The sequence below is a fragment of the Monomorium pharaonis genome, chromosome 6 (assembly GCF_013373865.1).
Source record: "Monomorium pharaonis isolate MP-MQ-018 chromosome 6, ASM1337386v2, whole genome shotgun sequence".
In the NCBI taxonomy this organism is placed as follows: domain Eukaryota; kingdom Metazoa; phylum Arthropoda; class Insecta; order Hymenoptera; family Formicidae; genus Monomorium; species Monomorium pharaonis.
The window spans coordinates 7,218,454-7,240,526 of record NC_050472.1 but is presented as its reverse complement, the minus strand read 5'-3'; the positions used below and the strand labels follow the sequence as shown (position 1 = coordinate 7,240,526).

The following is a 22,073-nucleotide window of genomic DNA, read 5'->3' as shown; positions in this document are numbered from 1 at the left end:
ATATAAACATACAACTTTTGGTAGAATATATTAAATTGTAAGTCATAAATAAAAATAATAAGTTTTCTTCTAATTAAAACAGATGTAAGAAAAAAATGAATAATTTATATTTCAAAGCACAAATGTATTATTTTAAGATTTTTTCTTGTTTTCTATATTTTAATTATATTTATATTGCTTCTTTAACTCTTTAACGGCCAGTGGGACATATATGCCCTACCTACTTTAAAAAAACTTTTACAAAAATAAAAATATTGACATTATTAGGAGACACCCCTGTGTACCGAGTCTGAAAACAGTTCAATTTTAATTTCAGATTCCTAATCAGTGACCCCAAAAACTATTTATACCAAAAAATATTTTAATTTGAATTGGTAGAAATAATTTTACCAATAAAGGGTTAATATCTTAAATATTTAATAATTTTATTTTTTACTAAATAATGAAATCATTGATAAACTTATGAATGGGTGAGGGAGAGGCATTGCATTTGGAATACTACTTTGTTTTTAGACAATATTTCTTAAATAATAGTTAGAAAAATAATGTTGAAAACATGAATACAAATTAGAAAGTATCTTTTATCAAGTAATATAGTAATTTTTATAATACTGTTTTGTATTCTTTTATTAATTAATGTTTTTACATATCAAAAAGGGTATCTGACGAAATAGGCGCCTAATTTGGAATCCATATATAATCAAAATATTAATGTTATATTTTATTGATTTACACATCTTACCTAAATTATGTATTTACTACAGACTCAATGTTATTCCATTAGGCTTGACTAAGAGACAAAATCGTGCAAATATAACTCTCACTTTTAACGAATTTGTTTTTAGCAAATTATATAGAAAACGATATAAATATATAAAATATAGGTTTTTATTTCTTTAATTAACTAAGCAGATCATCTTTCTATCGGTATTCGTATAATGAGATGTTTTCGAGAAATAAAGGAGTTCCAATTTAGAAAACTGTTCTGAATTCGGTACCTTTCTTTTGCTATTGCGAAAACTCATGCGTCAGATAACTCACTCAGATAAGAGTGACATAGCTATCCAAGTAAAAAGAAGATCTGATATCTATAATCTGCGTCCTATTTTTATCAGTTAATAAAAATCAATTAGTCAATGGATTAATTTCATTAATCAGTATCACTAGGAACAATTACGTTATATTACACATAAAAAGTTATTAATTTATTATGCGGCTTCTTAATTTTAGTTTTTTAAATAAAAGTATTGTCTTAACAAAGATATCAAACGCAAAATTAAAATAAACTACACGAACTAATTGTAAATAAAACACACAAATGAAGTGCGCATATAATGATTAAAAGAATAATATTTTTAAAAAAACAAAAAAAAGTACAATATATTAAGCATTTACTTTCTCTGAAACTTTAGATCGTTTTCCAGCTAGGACACACTAACATTACACTGTGTTTTACTGTGTAACGTTCTTGTTAGAACAATTAAAACTTTAGATTTAGTTAGCAATATGAAATAATAATATTGATCAAGTATCACACAAATAAGTATCAAGAAAGTATTGTTATTAAAATTAATATTATAAATTATTACATTAATATCATTTTACGTCAAAAATAAAATTTCTTCAGAAATTGATAACACTAACATATTTTACACCCAGGTTTTTACCTGCATGTCAAACATTGTAACACTGTGTCACAGTTTATGCTGAACACTGTGTTACATTGTATCTTGGAAATAGCCTTGATTAAAAATTAACGACTAATTCGAAATAGATTTGGTGCCAATAATTATAAAAAAGTTATTTTAAATAATTATTTATTTATTTATTTCAATGTGACATAAAACTAATGAAAAGCATTAAAAATGTCCTTTCGATTAATCTTAATTCTGATATTCACATAATTATCTTCCTTATTGTCATACATTGTCGTCGCGGCAGGACGATGCATCATCCTTCTACTGGGGCCTTTCTTGGCGGCTTGTTTCGACAGAAAGATCTTCATAGAGGCCATCATGTCGGCTACGATGTCTCTCGCCATGATCTCTTCGTCTAACATATTAATGTTTGGCATGTTTCTGATGAGCGCTCGTCGAGTAATACTATCGAGCTGACTCGCCACTTGGAAAGCGGATGGTGTACTGCTCCTTCTGTTAGGTGACACTAAGGGCGTTATAGCCTCCTTAAGATCCTCCACGATGCTGTTTGAGCTGCTGGTATGATTAGTACAGTTGTTCAACCGAGACTCTATTATCTTCCACAACTCTAGAGCTAATTCCTGTGCGTTCACGTTCACGATGACGTTCACGTTCTTGTTCTCGATTATCGTATTTCCTGAGTTTTTCTATAAGTTCAATTTTAAACGTAAATAACAGCCACCAGTGACATCGTATAAAATAATAAGCAAAGTCGCGGTATCGTAGCTTTTATATCAAATAGCATTAATTGCTCTGTATTACAACGAGAATTAACTACAATTGTGTAAAATAAGTGTATAAGATTACAACAATGTCATGTTATTACATAGCAACATTTTGGAATTATTTTATTTATTGAAACTGTTATGTGTAATATTCTTAAATAATTGCCATAAAAATTACTTCTTTTATTTTTTTCTTACCTCTTTGGATGAGGACTTCGAAAGATGCGTCTGAAAAGATTTACATGTAAATTACAGCATCATTAAATTTACAACTTGCGAGCGTTGTATTGTTTAAAAATATATAACTTTTTACGCTTTAAAATTAGAAATATACAGATTGTTAATTATATGTATATAACAATTCTGTTATTATATATACATTTAAAAAATCATTAAGATAAAACATATTAAACATGAGAAAAGTATTATTTCATATAGAAGTAATTTATAATAAGACTTTATTAAAGCTCCTTTTAATGAGAACTTGTTTTACTATATTTTTAATGCCGTCGCAATTAATTGCTTGTTTCTCTCCTCCTTACTTTGGCACTAGCAACCACTAAAGTGGCCCACAATATTGTCACGCACGTTACTGACATAACGTAATTGTCGTGGACGTAATTGTCAGCTCGATGCGTCTCGGCACGGTGAATGCATATATTATAAACCGACTTTTTATATACGATAATCGTACCGCAGAATTCTCTATGCAATGTAACGGCTCGATATCAGAACCTGTAGAAATTAAAGATTGCTCAATCTGTGCCGTTTAATTCACGCGTTATCGCCCGTGATAATCCGTCCACTCTTAGCAAATTTGCGAAAACACGCGATGACGAATCAATGAGATACAATGCCAAGGGCCTGTAAGTATGACTTTTGCAAAACGCATCTTTGCATTACAGCGATCATTATCTTTTTTCACGTTTCATACCACTTGCCATGATTATATGTAATTTGCAATATAATGTTTTTTTATGTTCTTTTTTACTCTGAAAATATTTTTAATATATCAATACATTTTGACACATATAATTTCCAGGAATTTAATATCTGAAGGAGGAACATTATATCTGAATTAATTTTATAGAAGAATCAAATATTATATTTTATTGGCAAAATACATCTCATTTATTTTTGTCTTCAAATTCTTTTTTTGTGACTCGTTCCTTTAATTATTCTATTAAAATGCGACAATAAGTAAAAATAATACTGTGCTTTTTGTTTTATTTTGTGATTTATTAATTATGAATAGAATTTCTATTTTTATACTCTTTTTACACACGTCTATCTCACGTTTATCGGTCTCTGTCTATAATCTTTATTTTTGTTTATTTCTTTCTTATGTATAATAAAACTTCCTTATTTTTTTATTAATCTGTAGGATTAATAAAAAATTCTTTAACACTTATAGAATTTTAATACATATCTAACAGAAAAGCATAATATGTAATAATTATTTTTTTTTTATTAATAGCTTCTTTTCTTCGTCTATCATCCTCTTGAAAGTGTAAAGTTGCATCTTCAAATTAATTGTAATTTTTCTAAAAAAAAAAACAAATTTATTACAATTTTTTATTATAAACAAAAAATTCACTATTAAGTAAATTATTAACAAACAAAATATATAATCATTTTTTACTTACAATATCAATAATATGAATAATATCTTTTACAATATGAGCGTTTTCATATACGTTTAAATCAAGTTTTAAAATCGTACGCTCGAGAATCGCAGTGTGTGGTAAAAGTTTCATCAGTATTGTAAAACTAATCGCAAATTGCAAAACTAATCAATGCGGAAAGATAAATACGTTTCGGTTCATAATTCATGGTTAATTGATTTTCATGCCAAAGTTGTAAAGATAGCCAAATCAATTTTACAAGAAACCCTTTCGATACTTAGCACATCGTTGGAATTAATTTCTTACAATTACAAATTTCAAACTGAGGCGTATAACACATTCAATTTCAATTTTTAAAGAGATAAGTAAATTATTTTGATAATTTTAATTGTTTTTATGATAAGACGTATCTCAGTGCAACTGCAAAATAATTACTATCGTAAAATAATAAAAATAATAATTTAAATAGATTAAAAAATTGATTTAAAATATTAACTAAGATAATTTAACAATAATTAAAGTAATAATTAAAGTAATAATTACTTTAATTATAATATTACAGCTAATTTACATAGTTTACGTATAGAATGGTTCATTTAACATTATTACATAATATGTCTTTAAAATTAATTTTTTAAACAAAATATAATGTTTTAGAATAGTCATTCGCATTCAGAAAAAAATTATGTTAGTATAACACTTTCTTCAAAAATATATTTTTTGAGATTTTAAGCCCATTATTGTTGTTTAAATAGAATTATATATAATTTTTTTTACATAATATAATAATAATATCTTTTACATGATAACTACTCTACTTATTCTGCGTATATAAATATTAAAATGGAGTTTCTAAATATTTTATGATAATTTTTATATTTTATGCTGACATATATTTTAACAACAGATATATTTGAAATGGTAATGATAAATAGATTAGTCTTATATTCTCTTTTTAAACAATTCTAGATTTTAATACTTACTGTGTAATTTGAATTTTGCTTATAGACTTGCATCATAGAATCAAATAATATATTCAATGGCTTTCCGTTTTTGTCTTATACTTTACTATATTCATTAGTCGAATTATTGTCCATTCTCTCTTCTATGTAAGGTCGAAGCGCATTGATCAGTCGATCGCTGATCTCCTGCAATTTTGATTCGGATAGCTGCTCATGCGAATATATGGATATGCCTGTCAAATCGTCTATAAGAGAACGACCGTTCAATTTCAATATTTCATCGTCGTGAGTAATCTTACTTCCAGTCGACTGATTTATCTCGTCATTAGATGGAATATTTACAAGTCTTCTCGTTTCTTCCGTATTAATTTTTGTAATGTCACCCGGATTTTCAAAATCTTGTGCGTCGCTCGAATTGTTAGCTTGACGTTCCGTAATTGAAACCAACGTACTAGATTCTAATAGAATAGGAGATGTTGATGTCGCAACATTTGTCGATCCACTTTCTGTGCTTCTCTGAGATAAATCTTCCAAAATTGGATTTAATTGCCCATCATCGTAATCCGTTTCTGTCCCGTTTATGTTCTTAAATTCTTCGATTTGTATTTCTCCATCAATCTGATCTAGTAGTTGATCTGTTTCATGATTCAACGATTGATTTTCGGTAAAATTATAAGAGTTTTCATTTGTCTGAACGGAGGAAAGATCAGTTTTAATTTTTTCATTAGTCTTCTCTCCATTAAAATCCGGGAAAGATCTAGCCAATGGAACAAAAGAATCACTTAACGATGTGGATACATCTTGCCTATTGTTATCCGTCAAATTACTAATCTTTATTTCTTGATTATCCCTTTCAGATGCATCTGTCTCACGAATGTTATCCCCCGATCCGCCTGTTAAATCTTGTCGATCATGCAACTGATTATCAGATTGATTTTCCGTTTGTTTAAGGTTTTTATTTTGCTCCTGTTGAGTATAGTCGTGACGCGTGAAAAATTGCTGACCTTCCTCCGCGACTTTTAACGGCGTGTTAATAATCTCCCGAGATTTCGGAATAATTTGATTCAGTAGGTTAGCCGCGCCCTTCGCAGCCTCTGGTAGAACTTTAATCATCGACTCCACATTTTTTGCACTCGATAAAACCTGATTCGCTGCGGATAAATTATTTGCAATGAGCGAATTTAAAACGTTTCCGGGGGTTTTAATTGTATTGGAAAACTTTTGACCTACATCGTCGATCTTATCCAATAGTTCGCGTGTATTTTGCGGCGAGAGATACTGCTTTGCATCTTCATGTGCGTCGTTAATAATTTTTGGAACAATTTGTGCTAGATCCGCGCCGAATAATCGTGGACTTATTTCAAGTGTCGGTTCCTGCAAATCTTGCGAGTTCGGAAGTAACTTATTTACAGTTGAATTATTCATCGACGTATTATTCGTGACGTTCTTTATGAGATCGATCTGATTAAATAATTCTTTATTGACATCATTTCTCGCTGATTTTGAAGAATCTAATTCAATCTCACCCGCGCTTTGTGACTTGTTTGCTGCATCTAAATTGAGAATTGATTTTTGCAAACTGTCAGAATTAAACGCTTCGCGATTGTGTCCGGCAATATCGGACAAAGTGTCTTGGACATTTTGTATAGATTTTGGAATTAAATCGCTCATCATTGGATCATATGTAACATTTTGATTTTTGATATCTTGAAGATTATTTAAGTCAGACAACTGTTGTATTTGCAGAGTCGTTTGATTTTGATCCGCATTTACGTCAGAATCATTGGAAGACGAATGAATCAAGACCTTTTGGCTTTCGTCAAACCATTCTGGATTCTCTTGAGATGGCAATTGCGTTACAGGGATTTCTGTTGAAACTGATGAATTGTCATTGTGTTTATTACAATCATATCTTTTGATTTCCTTTCTCAAATACGTTAAACGAATCGCCGTATGCGTCGCTAATTGTAAATAAAGGTTCAAAATCCTCTCGTTTTGAACAATCGGATCTGGATTATGATGTAAAGTATTCCAATCAATATTTAACGGCAAAGAATGTACCTAATAAGAAAAAAAGTAATCGGGAGATATTTAGAGACTAATGTGTGGCTATATAAAATTATTATAAAATTGTTACTACTAGCCACAAATACGAATACAATCTACCAGGTCTGTAAATATGAAACCGGAATTTGCCCATAGATAACGCTAGCTGTTAATGTAGTTACTGTCAAACCACGTCATTGGCGCCATTTTCTTGTTTTGACATCTGATAAAGATTTTTAACTCACAACAATACAAGTTTTATACAACAGCATAGTTTTTAATAGCGTTAAACATGTTGAATTTTATGCCTGGAAACTACGATTTACGGACAGCATTGATTTTCTGTTACCATTTGAAGAAAACTGCTGCAGAATTGCATTGAATGCTTGTCGAAGGTGAGCATGCTTTTAGTAAATCACAGTGCTTTGAGTGGTCTAAAAAATTCAAAAGTGGCGATTTTGACGTAAGAAACGAAGAACGTGGAAGACCACCAAAAAGTTTGAAGACAGCGAATTGCAAGCATTGTTGGATGATGATGACGCTCAAACGCAACAACAACTCGCGGATAAATTAAATGTGACACGAGAAGCCGTCTTTATACGTTTGAAAGCCATGGGAAAGATCCAGAAGATGATAAAATGGGTGTGATCTATTATGAGCTGCTAAAACCTGGCGAAACCGTTAATACTAAACGCTACCGACAACAAATGATCGAATTAAATCAAGCTTTGCGTGAAAAACGACCAGAATATCAAAAAAGGCAACACAAAGTGATTTGCTTCATGATAATGCACCATCACACACAGCAAAACCGATCAAGGAAACTATTAAGGCGTTTGGTTGAAAAATACTTTCGCATGCGGCTTACTCACCAAACTTGGCTCCATCCGATTATTACTTATTTACATTGATGGGACACGCACTTGCTGAGCAGCGCTTCACATACTTACAAAAATTGTATAAAAATGACTCGACTGGTTTACCTCAAAAGAGGAACAGTTTTTTTGGCGTGGCATCCACAAATTGTCAAAGAGATGAGAAAAATGTATAGCTAGCGATAGACAATACTTCGAATAAAATATTTTTTATCATTTTCATACAATAAACGTGTATTTTCTATACAAAAATTCCGGTTTTAGATTTACATACCTGGTAGTATTACGTTTTCATAAGAGTACATTGTTTCTTAAAAATGTCGTTTATTGCTGTATTAGTTGTATTAAAGTGAGCAAATACACAGAGAAAAACGTTTCTTTAAATTTTACAAATTTTCTTAAATTCAAAGAAATTTATATAGTATGGTTGACAAAACAAGAGATATTGTTTTTTTAATTCGTATAGTCAACATTGTATTGTGAAAACGTATTACTTTTACATTAAAAAAAAAAAAAAACAATTTTTGATCAAAATAGCTTTTGCTATGACAATAAAGAAACCACAAAGACAAACGTTTGACAAAATAGGAATAAAAACAAAAAATAGCTAAACAAATAGATTGAATATGTATACAGAAACGTTTTGCTCTATGTTTGTATCTATGTACAAGTAGCATGAATAAGAGAGGAAGATGCTTTATCTCTTTCAAGATTTCAAAAAATCTGCATCGTCGTCTCTTATCTGTATTTGTAGTTTTAATTTTATTTATTTTAACATTTTTATATTTTGCAATAAATTACAATAAAAAAATTATAAATTTATCATAAAAAAACACTATAACTTAATAATATAATTCTCTATTCTATAATACTGTCCTATAATATAGTATTCTATTATTAAAATGACGACTTTTAGAATATTATTTAACCCTTTTGTGCTTGACTTTTGTTAACGTCTAATTCATGTTTTATTTGTTTTTTAAGTTTATTAATTTTAAATCTGTAGTAAAAATTTTGAAATTTATAATAACAAATTAAAATAAGTTTTACGTAAATTTAATAAAATTTAATATATTATTTTTAATTTTTTGGATTTTTACGACATATTTATCGATAATAAAAGAAATTTATATATATCAACTTAGAAACAAATACAACAATATTTAACATTTTGATCTGTGAGATATAGAATCCGTTATTTGAAATTAAGTAGCGATTTTTTTCAGAATCCTTATAATATTAAAATATCCAAAAAACTAGCTATTTTAATAATTTTTATGGCAGATACGTATATATTCTTTACTTCAAATTTATTTTACAAATATATTTAACAAGGTATGCATACCAAGCAATAAACTCACAAATGTGTCAAACTTCCTATGAAAATTATATTTTAATATATTCTTCGTCTTTGACCTCAGAAAGAAATCGCTTTAGTTTTGTGAAAAAATATGTTTTTTGACAGATTGGAACATATAAGTCCACCAAACACGAAAGAATTAAATTAATTTTAAATAAAATTTAGAGAAAAGATTTTAAATTTATTAAAAGACATATTTTACCAGAAAGATGAACGCGTACATAACTATTAAAACAGAACTGTCCGGCCACATTTTTACCATTTGTCCTGACGACTTAAAAGCAATCGCTTTAAATATGGCCATAAAATTAACTTTGAACATGTCAATATCGTCCGATTTTAACGACTGTTGTCATCGTATCATATTTCCATCTACACTCTATATCAGATTCAGTATTGAAATTTGTTGTTTATTATTTAGTCTTTTTACGGCCATGTCTTTTATGCGAGCATCGTGTCTTATTACAGGCAACCATTAATTAAAACGTTAAACAATATTTTTACGTACAGTAATTGCTCGCAAACATGGTATAATCCCACCAGACTCAAACATTAAAGGAAACAAAGTTATATCAGTAATTGAATCATCACTGATATATCGCGATATTGCGATCATCCGTCTGTTCTTTATTAAACATTTATCTATTTTTCATCGATTATTAACTACGTGAACAGGACCTCGAGATAAACGAAAAAGATTTTATAATTGTTTTAACGCGTCACGTTATGGCAACTGATTTTCTGCTCAATTACACGTACAAGTGTTCAATTAGATTGACCTACTTCGCAATTGTACTTATTGATAAATAAGTCAAGAGACACAATGGTGACTTGTGCCAAGTGAATGTGCAGCATGAGATCGCTCCATACATGTACTATACGCGAGCGAGTGAGTTTTTAAAATTATCGAATCTCAAACAACTGAGCTGATAAGCGCTTAATCCTAATAAGTTTAATAGAGACCGAGTTTTAAGTATATAAAATAACGTAATATGGAACACCTGATTTTTAAAAATTGCTACAAATTAAAAAATAGGTTTTTTGTACAAAATAAATATCAAATTACGACAAAATTATTATTTATTTATAAGTGATATTAATAATTAATTAATATTAAAAATTTCATATCATACTAAAAAAAAAAAAAAAAGTGATATGCTATAAATTCGCTAAATATTGTTTTAAAGAAAAATTTACTTATGGAAAAAAATTTTTCCAAATAATGTCTTTTTATCACAAGCATACTTGTGTTCAAAGAAAAAAGACTGTGAAATCAGAAATTGAAAGATATAAATTATAACGAAGTTCCGATTCTATTTTATCTTTATTCTACTCCATACAAAACCGCTCGGAGTCTTTTTTTTAAATATATTCGATCTCTTTGACGATGTACGCAAAGTTCCTGACATCTTGGCTTTTTAGTATTTTTCTGCAATATTTTCTTTTAATGATCTGTTCTTATCAAAAATGAGGGAAACCTGCCACTTTGAGTTTGTCAACATCTTGCAACCGCTCTCATCAAAAATATGAAAACGCATTTTTGTCTATAACTTTGTCAAGTCGTCAAATATCAATCGTTGTATCTAACATTTTGTGCGTATTTTCAGGGTTGAAGAGTAGCCAAGAAGCTCGCACAGCTTTCTTCAGTAGGCAAACACTGTCCGAACGCTTCTAACAATAGCGGCTCCTCTTTGACAGCTGTCTCGTAGTCTCGAAACGATATTTTTCCATCGTGATCGACGTCCAGCTTCTTCAAAGCCAACTCCGACAAATCTTTCACTCCTTCGTCCGGATCTTCCTCGCCAGGCTGTTTTATCAGGCAATTTCTACAAAATTGCAAAACCATTAGAACAAAACTATGTCAAATACTATATGCTAAGATTTTAATCGCTTTTTACTTGAGCAACTGAAAGATTTCGTCCTTCGTGATGTATCCGTCATTGTTCAAATCGTACACGTGAAAGCAAAACACGATCTTGTCACGCAGATTGCCCCGCAGGAACACGTCGAGTCCCATGATCCATGGCTCAAGTCTGATAGCACTCTCGATCTCGCGATCCCAACAGCAGAACAAGCGTTCTATCAGAACGTCCTCCGTAATCACGTGAAACGTGCTGTGGAGGAGTTCTCGAAAAATACTTCTATCGATTCCCTGAACACAAAGTAAATTCAAAATAATTTTTAAATGCAAAGTCCGTATTGATATTAACAAGTCAATACATTATATCAATATACTATTAATTGATGCAGATGACAATTAATATATTACAATTAAGAATCTGTATACTTTTTCTGTTTCATCGAATCTAAATATAAGAATAGTCAACTTTCGATCGCGTGTAGTTATAATTACCTCAACAATTAACCTCGATTGCGGCTTCCTGCCGACAGATGTCGGTCGTCCAACTTGTTGTTGATTAAAATTGGTAGTTAATTTTTTGTAAAGTTTACAAAGACTGTCCAGCTCCACCCTGAGAAAAACAAATAAAGTATCAAATTAAACAGTGATTGAAATATTTGTACTCGCGGCGACGTTTATATTTTAGTTTACGTTTGCTAAATTAATATAATTTATAAATCATAACTTTTAATTCTCTTAGAAAAAACTCAATTTTATATAAACCGTTTAATTTTATTAATCTCTCGTCTATTTAATTTAAGTCCATTTAATTTCGTTCGCCCTTTCTCGCCGAAAAAAAATAAAATAAAATTCTGAAAAATTAATTTGAGATGCGCGACTGTCGACGCGTCTCTGCAAACTCGCCTGGAGAACTTTGTCTTTTTTTTAAGTGACTCTATCACTTTGACGATGTACGCGGAGTTCCTGGTGCCCCCGCCTTCCGGCATCTTTCGGCGATGTCTCCTTCTCGACGACTCGTCCTTACCAGAAACGACGGAGATCTGCCGCTTCGAATTCGCCGACGCCTTACGACCGCTTGTCAGGAATATAGAGACGCTTTTCATGAGCGTCGTGCCGGCACGGACGCTCATGCCCGTCCGACGCTCGGCGTCGGCGCCGACGCCGACGCCCGACTTTACCCCCCTAGTTGGCGTGACGCTTCGTTGTTCTGACATGTCCGTTCAATTACTGAAAGTTTAGAATTTAAGTTTAGAATGATTGGAATTTTACGCAATTCTAAATTGTGTGGGCAATTTTCTGTTTCTTTATGGAATTAAGGATTATGGTATCTGTTCTTTATTACCAATTAATACCGCCGATAAACTAAAGTTGGCGTGCATTATATTTAACCAGAAGTTAACAATATTTTATGCCAAAAATAATAAATAATCATAATATTGTAAGATACTATATAAGAATTAAATTTATATGGCTAATTTTATTGGCAATTACATGCCAAAGTTTCTTTCTTACTATTGCATTTAATACAAATAATAACAATTTTATTGAAATATAAGAGATGTGAGATTATGCACGAAATGTAGTAGAAAACAATATATATCAAGAGATGAGGCATCAGCAGTAACTGCTACACTACTATAACCTGCTATAACTGCTAAACCTGTAATATAATAAAAAAATTAAGTACTAATAAAAAGCGGCAATAAAAATAGTAGTAATAAATTTTACACAGAGAAGCAAGTTTTATATTAACAATATACAAAGAATATATAATGCTAAAAAATGTAGAAAAAAGGAAAAAAATAAAATAGTCTAATATACTGAATAAAAAAATATTAAGAACAGTAATATTTTCTAGTAACCATAAAATTATTAATTTAATAAATATATAATTTTTATTATCATATTCAATAATACGCAACGCTTTTACGCACATATACAAAAATGTTTGACGTTGTATACAATATCTAAATGAACAAACTCTAATCACAACTTAGAGATAATGTTTTTAAAATATTTCAACAACGTTTCAAAAAAACATGTATTAATTTTTTCTAATATTTATACAAAATTATTTTAACATTTAAAAAAAGAGATAAAATTATTATTTCTAAATTTTATTTTAATGTTGCTTACTTTTTGAATCAAGAAGCAGTTGAAAGTAGAAATAAATCAAAAAAGGAACAAATATCTACAAATTGAACAATCATGATTGCAAATCTGCTCTTAATAGAAACAGGAAAAAATGTATGAGAACAGATGCTGTTACCTTGGAGCGATATAGGCATTCGAGTCGATTGATCGATAAGAAAAGAATTTACAGGGCGAGGGTGTGGTGAGTCTTTTTTTACAGCCAAAAATTGAAGCTAGCCAATCGTAGCTCGTCAAAAAATTGCTTCTCTCTCGTGAAACCGAGTTATTATTATTTACGATTCAAATTTGCGTAATTTTCTTGTAACATTAGTTGATTCGTCTATTTTGTCAGTGTTTTCGTGTACCACAGGTAATATTCCAATGAATTTAAATCGTACATTTATGCTCGCATTACTTGGGCTGCGTGTACAAGAGAGAGAATGCGATTTGTATGAAAAGAAAAATACCATATTTATGACACAAAGCGTGCAATGCCGCGCTTGCAACTTGCATTTTATGTTATAAACAGCTTCAGCATTTAATATTGTATTATCCATCACTGTACATTGGAGCAATGTATGTACATCGTTACATTTGCACATTAACAGTTCATGTCTCGCAATCATTTTGCGAGATGAAATGTAAAAACTTTTCCTATTATTTCCAATGAATACAACTTACGCTGTAAACTGTGCTTGAAATAAACTAACTCGTGCATTAAGATTTATTACGATCTGAACATGCAGTACCATGTTAAATGTAAAAAATTCGAGAAATTGAGAGAACTCATTTTTATTTAAACATAATTATTTTGAAAATTTTATTTAACTCATAATTTTCTATTTAATTAAGAAGCAATGTGACTTCCAGATTTTGTATGACTGAAGTGTGAGCGATCATATACAAATTTAATTATTTTGGCCAAAAAGAAAAAGAAAATATACTCCAATTTAATAACACATTATTAATAACTTTTAATTTATCCAAATAATCACTTTCAACATGAGATCTACTCATTTGAACTATAATCAAGCACTTACAATATGAGATGGTTGTCCAAGGGGATCATTATTTTGAATAATGCATGTCTTAGCTTTGAGTAATCGTTCTTAACAATCGTTCCTAACGTGCCTGGAGAAATCGCTTCCGTAAACGCAAAAGGACAATTCATAGCATATCAAATAACAATTCTGAGAAAGCATAACATTAATCTTAGATGAAATCCCTTTAATGTCTCATTATTCATCATTTTTACATATCTTACATTTTTTTAATATAGAAATATTTTATCGAAGACACAATAAAAAAAATTCTTGCGTATTTTATCAATTTATATTATATATATAAATTTTATAAAATGTAGTTTTATTTTATGAATTTTAAAAACAATTTTGTTAATAAATGTTTTCATAAAAATTCAAACCGGTATTGAACAAAAGCTACAATTACCTACCTCAAATTAGATCGTGCTGATAACAATCGACACGTGTGTTTCCGTGCCTACGGATTCTCAATTTAACTTCTCTAATTTCTGACTTGTGATTGACATAGCATGCATATGAGTTTCCTTAATCTTACGTATTGATCACAACAAGCCATCTAGTAATTATTGGCATAACCGATTTCTTCGATTTTATAGAATTACAGTAGTTTAATTTATCTCAGAAAATATGTTATCAAAACATTTTTTAATCTTGTTCTTTCATAAATAAAATATCACTAAAACGATTATCAAGTTGTATGCACTGTGCAATTGAAGGCAGTTTTCCAAATAATTTTTTGTCACCGTCATCTTCATCGTGCGAAAATAAAGCAGAGCATTAAAATGTAGTGAGAGACTACTTCGACAAGATGCACTACTCCCTGTTTATTTTTTATACGTTTTAATATGGCAGGTTCGATAAATTCGGAAAAAACTTACCAATTAATGACAAAGAATCTGCTTCGTCGTGACAAGGGTTTCGTCGTCAGCAGCGACTATGTTTTATCGACCAAACGTATCAAATGGCGAAGCTGAAAAACATTTTAACACGATATCTAACAACAGATCGGATAAATATATATCATAGAGAGATAAATATTTCATGCGTAGTAAGACAAATAGCTGCAATAAAATTAAAAGTTAAACGATATAAAACCTATACATTTTGTTAAAAATTTTATTATAAATTTACACAGAATTTTTTTATAAAATGTACTCTGAAAATTATTCAGACAATTATAGGACAATATTGTAATCCAAAGAATTTTATATAATATTCTCTAATTCATTAACCCATTAAAATTCAAGCCTAAATCAACAAGATTAGCAAAACAATAAAAATTAAAAAGAGAACAAGAGCACGAAAAAACATTTTTGATATAAAAAGCACCTTGTAAAAATTTATTTTGCAATTGTTATAAATAAATTAATAAACATTAACTATAGAGAAAAATTGATTACGCCAATTTATTCTACAAAAAAATCACAAAGAAACATGTATTTTTTATAAATCGCATTTTGTTTATAAAAAAAAATAATAAACGACATAAATTATTAAAATTTATTACTGCCTGCCTTCCTGTTATTGCGCGGTTATTGCGCACCAGCGATTTAAACAGAGATATTTTATTTGTGTGTTCATTGAAAAATTTCAGAGAAAGAGCTAAATTCAAATTCGATGATAGAGTCGGCAAGGCAGATTAATGGAATTATAACTCGTCAAATATTGGGACAAAAACGCTCAATTTTTTCAAATACGTTTTGTAGAAAAAGTGGATGTATGCGTAGGAATCTGAAAACATCGTTGTAATTTCTCTAGATTTTAAGAAGTGTACTGGTCACCGAGGTATTCCCGCATTGAAGGTTATAATTCCAAGGCGATCAAGTAAAACAAAAGAAAAAGCAATAATTTTTACATAAATGGACATCTCACTGATCAGCTGAACTTTAAAATATGTTGTCGAGGTCACGTTCTAATAAGTAACAAGAAAGAGATTTTGATCAATGTCTGTTGTTTGTTAAAAAAGTATATTAACATAATGATTTACACACACATATATTTAATCAATTTACTAATTAGGAAACCATGCTCCGGTAACTTTGACCTAAATAGTACATGTCCATTATTGTAAATAATTATTAAAAGAGCCTCCAACAAAACATATATAATAATCAATTTATAATTATACAAGAATACAACTTAAATATGTTTATAAAGACGGTTAAATTTTTACATTTAAGCATACAGAAAAAAATGTATATTAAAATTTAAATTCCTATGTTCATACATCATGTCAGTACACATCTTATATAATAACACATAATAATTCTTGTAGAGCGTTTGTTTTACATAAATTCTACTTTGTTTGACTGAGAACAGGGAAAAGATCGTCGTCGGGATTTACTTCTAAAGTTGTCGCCACTGGATGATGTTTCCTAAAATGTCGAAAGTAATCATTAATAAGCCAATACGATAGTGATGTAGTGTCTGCACTTTTTTATAAATCCTTTATTTATGTATTTCTTAAAATTGTTTTTGCGATTATCTCACTTGCATAACTTGTCTAAATATTTTCGAATTTGCACCACTTGACGTTGAATGTCAATTAATATATTAGTCATCCGTTCGTCTGACATTGCTATAGAAGCAGCTTTTTTATATCCTTCAGCAGCCCGTTCTACAATTAATTTTAAGCTAGTAATTATTCTTTTAGTTTTCTATACCTAGAAAAACTTTTCATTCGGAATTTATTCTCAAAATTAGCACAAAACACGCAAATTAGATTAAATATAATAAACTGTTAAAAATAATTAAATTTGAAATTCTAATAAAAATCTTGGTAATCCATGTTGTTCTACGATTACCAGGATTTTAAAAATAAATTCTAAGAGAAAATTCTCTGTGCAGTATCTATATATTATAAATTAATTTTCTCTCTCTCTCTCTCTCTCTCTGTATATAGTTTATATTTATTATAAATATTAAAATTATTAATGTAAAAATATTTTATGACGTTAATACATATTTTTGTAAAAATTTTTACAAATTTCCGGTTACTTACTGATTCGAATATGCTCGTCAGAAATGTCTCCATCCTGATAGACAATATCAATCTCATTCATAATATTAATTAGATCTTTTACATCATTAACATTATTCATTGTTGGATTATTACTTGGTGCCTGTAAGATAGAACTTGTATTATTGTCACAAGAGTTTTATATATAATATATGTATCTCTCACCTTCAATTGCTCTTGTGTAAGTTGTTCAATAAGTGAACTTAGCTGCTTTAAAAATTGTATCTAAAAAATGCAACATTTCTATTTAATTCAAAAGTAAAAACTATATTACAAGTAATAATTTGCACTACATATATCTATATACATGTATAAAATTAATATATATAATTAATTTATAGAGAAAAGTCAATACTAGTACTGTGTTTTGTGTAGCATTTTTGTGTGCTGTTTTGTTTTGTGTTTTTAAACAAAAGTTAAAAATAAAACTTTGAAAACGTAAATGTAAACTAGAAAGTATCATCTATTGGATGGTAAAAAAGCAGCTTATATAAGAATGTTTCATATTTGTAATAACTAATGTTTTTGCATCAGAAATGAATATTTGAAGAATTAGACTTGGCACAGTAGACTATTAAACTTTATTTTATTTTGCTTTTCCTTTAATTTCTTTCATTTATATAAAATATTTACAAGTTATTTAATAATAAGTCTCTTACTTTGACGTAAAAATTTTTGTCGATTATCAAATACCTTATGCTGTTTCTTTTTAATATAAAAGATTCGTTTTTAGTACATTTTATACAGAAAAAAACTGTAAATGTATAAACGGTAGATTCTTATTTCCTTAATTATTTAAAGAGATTATATTTTCATTAGTATTTATTAGTAATGTAATTAGTAATGTAATATTTTTAGTTAACAAAAAATAAAAGAATGCCACTTTAGAAAGTCTATGTCAGTGTTGGCGATTTTTCTCTATTATTCATTTAAGTTACATTATAATATATTGTCAGACCTCTTGTTTATTATTATCCTTGTTTTTGCTCATTTTTATAGCAAAGTTAACGAGTTTTCCAAAGTTTTCCTTGTACCATGCAATCAGCTCTTTCAGTTGTTCTGGTGTGTTTATAAAAATTCTCTCATCTGTAAAATTTAAAAATTTATACGATAAAATACTGTTTTTTCTTATTCAGTTAATAACGATGCATTTTGATTCGATGTATTCCGATAAACACGCTTCTTTTGATTCTATTTTGCATTTACGTGAGCTACTTTAATTAATTGACCGATAGAAATTGCTTGCATATTTATCGGACAGGGAAAAAATTTGTATCAAATTTAAAATTTATATATAGATATTTATCTCATATATATTACTATTTATAAGTTCAAAAACGGTTGCAATTTTCTCGAAAATTATTTCATTAAAAGTATCTTAGTAAAAAAAATTGTAGAAATGTTTTTAAAAATGTATTTTATTTAAAAAAATATAGAATTTTAAATAAGTTTTTTATTTTTGTCTCTACATTTATACTTAAATTAAGTTTTTAAATTTTAATAAATTTTAGTTGTACTTTTAGCTATAACTTTTAGGAATTGTATAGATAAGAAGCACCTTTAATTTAATACTAATTTTTCCTAATTTTTTTTCTGTGTACGTGAGTATTTTAATCTTTAATATGCAAATATGCAAATCCTACCTGCGTCTTTTACGCTTGAAAGCGTAACCGAGCGGCTCTGAGCCTAAAAAATGAAGTTTTTAATTCCATTACTATATATATATATATTTAATATAATAAAATTACGAAAGATATTCATGTATAGAACGCAAGGATTTAATTTTCAGGTAATAATAACAATGCACTTTCGGGAAATCTTAATTTCAGAAACTTACTCTAATCACGAAGATGGCAATTATAATCGTGAAGTACTTCAGCTTCATTTTCCAGTTGCTCGTGAAACTTTACTACTTTGATAAGTAAACTCTAATGAGATCATCTAATAGACGATGCCGTTTTATAGGCGTGAGTGAACAAAGGCACTTGTATACGCGACGTTTCCCAAAACATTTGACGGAAACATCCGGTAAGGAATAAATAAAACATATCGTCTTACATCGAATGTCGCTATCACGTCGGTGCATAGTTTCGCACGATTATTCTGCACAATTAGATATAATCGCATTTTATATTTCCAAAAGTAATAGTTTTTAATTTGATTTTGTTTAGATACATATAAAATATTAATCATTTTCGAATAGAATATAAGGAGAATATATAGAGGAATTGTCAATGATGTTTTTAATGTGCTGCTTTCGAATTTGCACAGAAAGATAATCACTTCCAATGACTGTCACGTTCATAAATGTTGGACGATTGAGACAATCGAGCAATAAAAACTATAATTAATGATTTAAATTATTCTTAATTAAAGATTGATAAAGCAAATACAGAAGAATATTGACGTAATTATAATATATTAGGTTTAATTTATTATATTATTTATTATATTATATTTAATATATTAGGTTTATAATTGAAATGTAATAATTTGCCACATTAACTATAGTTTATGATTTATTGTTATAAATTGTTGTAAGTAAATTGTAGAAAAATAATTATTATTATATACTAAATAACAATATACTAATAGATCTTAGGATAAATTAATAGATAACAATGTTTTATATCTTATTTAAATAAATTTATTCCGCATAAAAATGAATATTTATACATAGGTATAATAAATGCACAATTAATTTATTGTCACATACAAGTCCATTTTCAATGACAATGTAGTCATTCCTTTAAGTCCTTTATCGTCCGAATCCACTGTAATAAAAGCATTATTAGATATCGTAAGCTAACACATAATTATTACATAATAACCACATATCATTATATATTTAACAGTATATATTTTATGACATAATAACTATTATGTCCAATTATAACCCAAATTCTATTGAATTTTAGTAAAAGTATCATTTAATTATAATTATGATTAAAATTATTAAAATAACAAATTACAATAATAATAAAAGCATATAAGAGTTATGCGTAAGAATTGGGTTGTGTGTAATGCGCGAGATTAATACATCAATAAAAATATATTTAACAAAAAGTGAGAGAATTTTAACTTTCCTATTTTATTAAATTTATTTTTATTGGTACATTAATTTTGCGCACCACAATTCACACATTTTACTCTCCTATGTCCGTTCTTTTTATTTTAATTGTGATAAGTATCCTTATTACAATGTTTAATTAAAATTATACAAAATTTTCCTTAACTATGCTTTACAATTCGACCTTTCGAAGAGTCTTAACAACCAGTTTGCAATATTTACCCAGCATTAGCAGACGAGTGCGCGAACGAACCGCTGCCGAACGGCGTGCTTATTGAACCGGCACTTGCTCCGCTATTAGCGAAGGATCCAGGATAGTGTGATCCTCCTCCGCATCCTGGACATCCTCTGTAACCTCCATGTCCGTAACCTCCATGCCCGTAACCTCCATGCCCGTAACCTCCATGTCCATAACCCCCGTGATGATGACCGTGTCCGTGTAAACCACCGCCAAATCCGCCGCCGAAGCCACCGCCGAAACCACCGCCGTAGCCACCGTAACCACGTTTAAGACGAGCGGGTTGCGGTGCAGCCTCTCTGACTATCCTTTGATGATCTGAGTAAGGAGTTTTAAACTTCAACTTAATTAATTCAAACACATTGCTTTAAAAATAGTTGCACTGCTAAGTTTTGTATACACTGAGAGAAAATTGAAATATTGAGAACCAAATATTCTTGTGTTTTCTTCAATATTTATTTGTTATAAAAAAATTTATTTGTGAAAACAAAATATATATTTCTATAAATTTCATTTTTCTTATTAGTTTATTGCTTAGAAATAAAATATTTAGGGCAAAATATGCGCTATTTCCCATTAAAGATTTTAAGTATTTTTCTCTAATAATTGGTTTATTTAAATAGGGCAAATTAAATGTTTTATTTCTAACAAATAAATTATTTATTTTTTCAAACACTGAATTATTTCCTTAAATAAAGTATATTTTATAAAAATATATTTTAGAAGTATATTTTACAGAATATTTCACAAAAATGTACATTTCGTTTTCACAGATAAATTTTTTTATAACAAATAACTATTGAAGAAAACGTCACAAGGAATATTTGGTTCTCACACACAATACTTCAACATTTTTCTCTTAGTGTGATTATTAACAGCGATTTGTTCATCGATTTACAGTAAGATAAAAAACTTCAAGAATAATCTTTAAATCTACTTAAAAGTTTTTAAAAAACAAAATTAATTAAGTAATTTTTATTAAACGTGACATTGTTATAAGAAATTCTAACCGCAATTAAGTTTTACATATTTTTAACAAGTAATTCCGTAAAACGACATACAAATTAATGTCTTTCAATCAAAATGTTATATTTTGCAACTAAATCTCCGCGTATTTCTCAAATCTTTCGAATCAACAAAGAATGCACATAAGCATTTCAAACTAGAACTGGATTATCTGGATATCTTGAAATACAATTCTGGTGTAATGATAATAGATCAATATTAAATTTCGCGTAACACTTTCGCGAGTACCAGTCTTTACCTTGCAATTGCGTTGCGGTCAACGGTAGCCCGGCTGCAACTGCGACGAGCAGCGCAACGAACAAGAGGATCGCGATCCTTGACATTCCGCCGACACACCGATCCGACTGCCAAGGAAATTTAGTGCCAAATGACGATGAGAAAATTAACCGGGCA

The 22,073-nt window shown here is 29.1% G+C and overlaps 5 protein-coding genes across 6 annotated transcripts; all 5 read right to left on the bottom strand.

Annotated features, from left to right (window-relative positions):
- Window positions 1-1,800: 1,800 nt before the first annotated feature.
- Window positions 1,801-3,028, bottom strand: LOC118646106. The gene is made up of 3 exons (XM_036288400.1): window positions 2,965-3,028; window positions 2,621-2,650; window positions 1,801-2,344 (listed from the first exon to the last, which is right to left on the bottom strand). The coding sequence occupies exons 1-3, from the start codon at window positions 3,019-3,021 to the stop codon at window positions 1,847-1,849; spliced, it is 585 nt and encodes a 194-aa protein (XP_036144293.1). The 5' UTR covers window positions 3,022-3,028; the 3' UTR covers window positions 1,801-1,846.
- Window positions 3,029-3,669: 641 nt separating this feature from the next.
- Window positions 3,670-9,642, bottom strand: LOC118646105 (uncharacterized protein DDB_G0281497-like). 2 transcript variants are annotated; one of them, XR_004963700.1, is made up of 3 exons: window positions 9,493-9,642; window positions 5,031-7,070; window positions 3,670-3,966 (listed from the first exon to the last, which is right to left on the bottom strand). XR_004963700.1 is itself a non-coding variant. In XM_036288399.1 (2 exons), the coding sequence occupies exons 1-2, from the start codon at window positions 9,610-9,612 to the stop codon at window positions 5,106-5,108; spliced, it is 2,085 nt and encodes a 694-aa protein (XP_036144292.1). In that variant the 5' UTR covers window positions 9,613-9,642; the 3' UTR covers window positions 4,751-5,105. The 2 variants fall into 2 exon arrangements, 1 of the variants encoding a protein (XP_036144292.1); XM_036288399.1 differs by lacking the exon at window positions 3,670-3,966 and having other exon boundaries at window positions 4,751-7,070.
- A 797-nt stretch (window positions 9,643-10,439) lies between these two features.
- LOC105832791 (EF-hand calcium-binding domain-containing protein 1) lies at window positions 10,440-12,988 on the bottom strand. Its single transcript, XM_012674052.3, has 4 exons — window positions 12,055-12,988; window positions 11,644-11,761; window positions 11,189-11,442; window positions 10,440-11,116 (listed from the first exon to the last, which is right to left on the bottom strand). The coding sequence occupies exons 1-4, from the start codon at window positions 12,363-12,365 to the stop codon at window positions 10,894-10,896; spliced, it is 906 nt and encodes a 301-aa protein (XP_012529506.1). The 5' UTR covers window positions 12,366-12,988; the 3' UTR covers window positions 10,440-10,893.
- A 3,608-nt stretch (window positions 12,989-16,596) lies between these two features.
- On the bottom strand, window positions 16,597-19,289 carry LOC105832781. The gene is made up of 7 exons (XM_036288438.1): window positions 19,184-19,289; window positions 18,990-19,032; window positions 18,305-18,432; window positions 17,512-17,571; window positions 17,329-17,449; window positions 16,818-16,944; window positions 16,597-16,702 (listed from the first exon to the last, which is right to left on the bottom strand). The coding sequence occupies exons 1-7, from the start codon at window positions 19,229-19,231 to the stop codon at window positions 16,624-16,626; spliced, it is 606 nt and encodes a 201-aa protein (XP_036144331.1). The 5' UTR covers window positions 19,232-19,289; the 3' UTR covers window positions 16,597-16,623.
- A 690-nt stretch (window positions 19,290-19,979) lies between these two features.
- Window positions 19,980-22,073, bottom strand: LOC105832799 (glycine-rich cell wall structural protein). Its single transcript, XM_012674065.2, has 3 exons — window positions 21,919-22,073; window positions 20,639-20,972; window positions 19,980-20,120 (listed from the first exon to the last, which is right to left on the bottom strand). The coding sequence occupies exons 1-3, from the start codon at window positions 22,001-22,003 to the stop codon at window positions 20,105-20,107; spliced, it is 435 nt and encodes a 144-aa protein (XP_012529519.1). The 5' UTR covers window positions 22,004-22,073; the 3' UTR covers window positions 19,980-20,104.

Bases quoted from the DNA above. Each gene is read 5' to 3' on its own strand.
- LOC105832799 (XM_012674065.2), bottom strand. From the start codon at position 22,003: ATGTCAAGGATCGCGATCCTCTTGTTCGTTGCGCTGCTCGTCGCAGTT. The intron at 20,973-21,918 runs GTAAAGACTGGT...CTCCTTACTCAG, and splicing joins GACCGCAACGCAATTGCAAG to ATCATCAAAGGATAGTCAGA.
- LOC118646105 (XM_036288399.1), bottom strand. From the start codon at position 9,612: ATGTTCAAAGTTAATTTTATGGCCATATTTAAAGCGATTGCTTTTAAG. The intron at 7,071-9,492 runs GTAAAATATGTC...TTTTCTTATTAG, and splicing joins TGTACGCGTTCATCTTTCTG to GTACATTCTTTGCCGTTAAA.
- LOC105832781 (XM_036288438.1), bottom strand. From the start codon at position 19,231: ATGAAGCTGAAGTACTTCACGATTATAATTGCCATCTTCGTGATTAGA. The intron at 17,572-18,304 runs GTCTGACAATAT...TGCATTTTTTAG, and splicing joins AGGATAATAATAAACAAGAG to ATACAATTTTTAAAGCAGCT. The intron at 16,703-16,817 runs GTGAGATAATCG...TCGACATTTTAG, and splicing joins TATTTAGACAAGTTATGCAA to GAAACATCATCCAGTGGCGA.
- LOC118646106 (XM_036288400.1), bottom strand. From the start codon at position 3,021: ATGTCAGTAACGTGCGTGACAATATTGTGGGCCACTTTAGTGGTTGCT. The intron at 2,651-2,964 runs GTAAGGAGGAGA...AAATCTTTTCAG, and splicing joins TAGTGGTTGCTAGTGCCAAA to ACGCATCTTTCGAAGTCCTC. The intron at 2,345-2,620 runs GTAAGAAAAAAA...TTGAACTTATAG, and splicing joins CGAAGTCCTCATCCAAAGAG to AAAAACTCAGGAAATACGAT.
- LOC105832791 (XM_012674052.3), bottom strand. From the start codon at position 12,365: ATGTCAGAACAACGAAGCGTCACGCCAACTAGGGGGGTAAAGTCGGGC. The intron at 11,443-11,643 runs GTAATTATAACT...CTTTGTGTTCAG, and splicing joins AATCGAGGTTAATTGTTGAG to GGAATCGATAGAAGTATTTT. The intron at 11,117-11,188 runs GTAAAAAGCGAT...GCAATTTTGTAG, and splicing joins GAAATCTTTCAGTTGCTCAA to AAATTGCCTGATAAAACAGC.